This window comes from Botrytis byssoidea (genome assembly GCF_014898295.1).
Source record: "Botrytis byssoidea strain MUCL 94 chromosome Unknown BBYS_029, whole genome shotgun sequence".
Taxonomy (NCBI): Eukaryota; Fungi; Ascomycota; class Leotiomycetes; order Helotiales; family Sclerotiniaceae; genus Botrytis; species Botrytis byssoidea.
In genome coordinates this window covers 224,120-226,744 of record NW_024065870.1, presented here as the reverse complement: position 1 = coordinate 226,744, position 2,625 = coordinate 224,120, and the positions used below count along the sequence as shown (strand labels likewise).

The following is a 2,625-nucleotide window of genomic DNA, read 5'->3' as shown; positions in this document are numbered from 1 at the left end:
ATCCGCGTTGACTGGGACGATCAAATGGTAAGTTAGAGTGGTTATTTGAGTGAAAAGAGGAAAGTGCTGCAGGATTGTGCTGGGTGATACAAGAAAGTCGAGCAACTGATTCGTGGGACTATGACGAAAACGAAGATTGCTATGATCGATTGTATTCTATGTGCCAATTCTTCATCCAGTTTCGATGTAGCCCTCCACAAGTTGCAATAAAAATAATCATACATTTTTGTACATAAGCCGAGGGTATCAATAATCGTCCAACGCCTGCCCGACTTGCTGCCTTGTCCCCATTAACAACGCCATGTAAAATAAGATAACTCCTCGACCTCGATGGTAGTATGTCGAACGCCGTGTGCTCGTACTCTTCGGTGGGCAACTGTTTGATCATGAAGGTTGTACTGGCTCCGGCGCAGTTGTATTGTCGGTCCATTCGAATTCTGCACAATGAATCAACATTCTGCGATAATCTCATCATTTCCAAAAGAACCTTACTTTGTCTGCACATAGGGCATTGCCCTTTAGATGAATCTTGTTTGATCCATTCTACTATACAATGCTGAATCGTTGTCAACATATGTTCCGTCAGTCAATGGAATCCGTAACTGACCATATGGAAATTGTGCCCGCACTTCCCTGATACTATTTGGACTAATTAATTGCGCCATTCAAGCGTAAGGAATTTAAGTGGCATACATAAACTGCAATCGTCTCCGGGGTATTTGCACGTAGGACATGTCCCATCGAAATGTACCTGACAAATACCACAGACGTCGTCTTCGTCAAGATCCCACCTCCAAGTTGCAACCGCATTCCATGTTCTGATCTTTACTTTCATATTCTTAGTATTTGGCGCTGGTTCCGCGACTATTTGCGGAGCTCGAGTATCGGTATAAAAGCAACTTTGAACGTTGTGAACATTGAAGGTCGTGGGCGCGATAGATTGATTCAAATCAACAAATAATGCGGGGGAGCAACGGCGAGCGGTCATATCACGTGTTAAGGGTTTTGAAGCTCTGATAAGCTTCTGGGCGGTTGATAAGGTTACACCACAATAATCTCCAACAACCAAACAACTACAAACCAAGGAAAGACTCCAACACACATATATTCCAATCTTTGTTAATAATTTGAAAGCACATTGTTCAGATTTCAAGTTTTAAATACTTCAAGCATCTCTAAACTCCAGCTTTGAATATAAACTTTTTAAAGCTTGCTCAAGTCAATAGTAGATTCTTACTAATCTGCGATAACATCATATCTGCCATAATGGCAGCATCTGTGCTTTATCGACGAGCTCCAACTTTGAGCTCTTTCTCACGACAACCTCTCACTTCTACATTTTCTAGATACATCGCCATGATTTCCCATCGATCATTCTCATCATATCTTGTCACTCCCTCCGAATTATCCGAAGCTCTTAAAAAGAATCCCCCCTCCAAGATCTCCACATCTCCCCGCACCGTCGCCCTTTGCTCAACATGGTTCCTCCCTACCTCTCCTCTCAATGGTCTCCAAACCTTCCGCGAAAAGCGAATTCCCTCGAGTCGTTTCTTTGATCTCGATAAAGTATGCGACAAACGTTCTCCTTATCCTCATATGCTTCCCGATGCGAAAACTTTCGCATCTGCCATGAGCGCGTTGGGAATCCGCAGAGATGATACTGTTGTTGTGTATGATTCTCATGAGCAAGGTTTATTTAGTGCGCCGAGAGTAGGATGGACATTAAAGGTTTTCGGACATCCAAGTGTACATGTTTTGAATAATTTCAAATTGTGGGTGGAAGAGGGGTATCCAACTGAAAGTGGGGAATTCTGGGATGTTGATACTTGCGCATATCCGATTCCACAACTGGATGAAAGTAAAGTCGCGGATTTCGAGGAGGTTACTGAAATCATCAAAGATACTGGTAAGGAAGGTGCGGAAGGTGTGCAAATACTGGATGCGAGAAGTTACGGAAGGTGGACGGGAAAGGATCCCGAGCCTAGAGAAGGTTTGACCAGTGGTCATATGAAGGGTAGTATCAGTTTGCCCATGGGAGAACTATTGGATCCCACTACCAAGACTTTGTTACCCGCGGACCAATTGAGGAAGATATTCGAGAGCAAGGGTGTTGATCCGACAAAGCCTATCGTCAGCAGCTGTGGTACAGGTGTTACAGCTACCATTATCGATGCTGCACTGGCAGAAGCATATGGAGAGTCGGGTGTACGAAAAGTATATGATGGAAGTTGGACGTGAGTATTCCCATGTCTCTTTCTAATTCATTAATGACACTAACCTCAACAGTGAGTTCGCTCAAAGATCCAGTATTCCAGACGGATTAATGGTCAAGGATGAATAAGTTATTGCATTTCAGCGTTTGCGGATAATATACCCACTCTACTCAAGGACTCTTTACAAGGATGATATCTATGATACGCAAGTTTCAGCGAATGCAATTAGGTTACGGATTTTAGCTTTGCGAATAATAAGAAAGGCGCACGTGGGAATTTGATGCTAGGGAGGCATAGATGCATATGATGTTTAGCTGATGAAATATTGCGGAGGAAAATCAATGGACTATTCAAAAAGGCTTATCTCTCTCTCAGTACCTACTTAGTGACTCCTTTTCATATAAGGGCAGCG

At 43.2% G+C, this 2,625-nt stretch overlaps 2 protein-coding genes across 2 annotated transcripts; one reads left to right on the top strand and one right to left on the bottom strand.

Annotated features, from left to right (window-relative positions):
• Positions 1–384: 384 nt before the first annotated feature.
• Positions 385–988, bottom strand: EAE97_010647 (uncharacterized protein; the record flags this gene model as incomplete). The annotated part of the gene is made up of 4 exons (XM_038881162.1): positions 385–437; positions 493–556; positions 608–639; positions 694–988. 4 exons carry the CDS (start codon positions 986–988, stop codon positions 385–387), a joined length of 444 nt encoding a protein of 147 aa, XP_038728023.1.
• A 278-nt stretch (positions 989–1,266) lies between these two features.
• EAE97_010646 (uncharacterized protein) lies at positions 1,267–2,341 on the top strand (the record flags this gene model as incomplete). The annotated part of the gene is made up of 2 exons (XM_038881161.1): positions 1,267–2,234; positions 2,287–2,341. The coding sequence occupies 2 exons, from the start codon at positions 1,267–1,269 to the stop codon at positions 2,339–2,341; spliced, it is 1,023 nt and encodes a 340-aa protein (XP_038728022.1).
• Between the last annotated feature and the right edge of the window lie 284 nt (positions 2,342–2,625).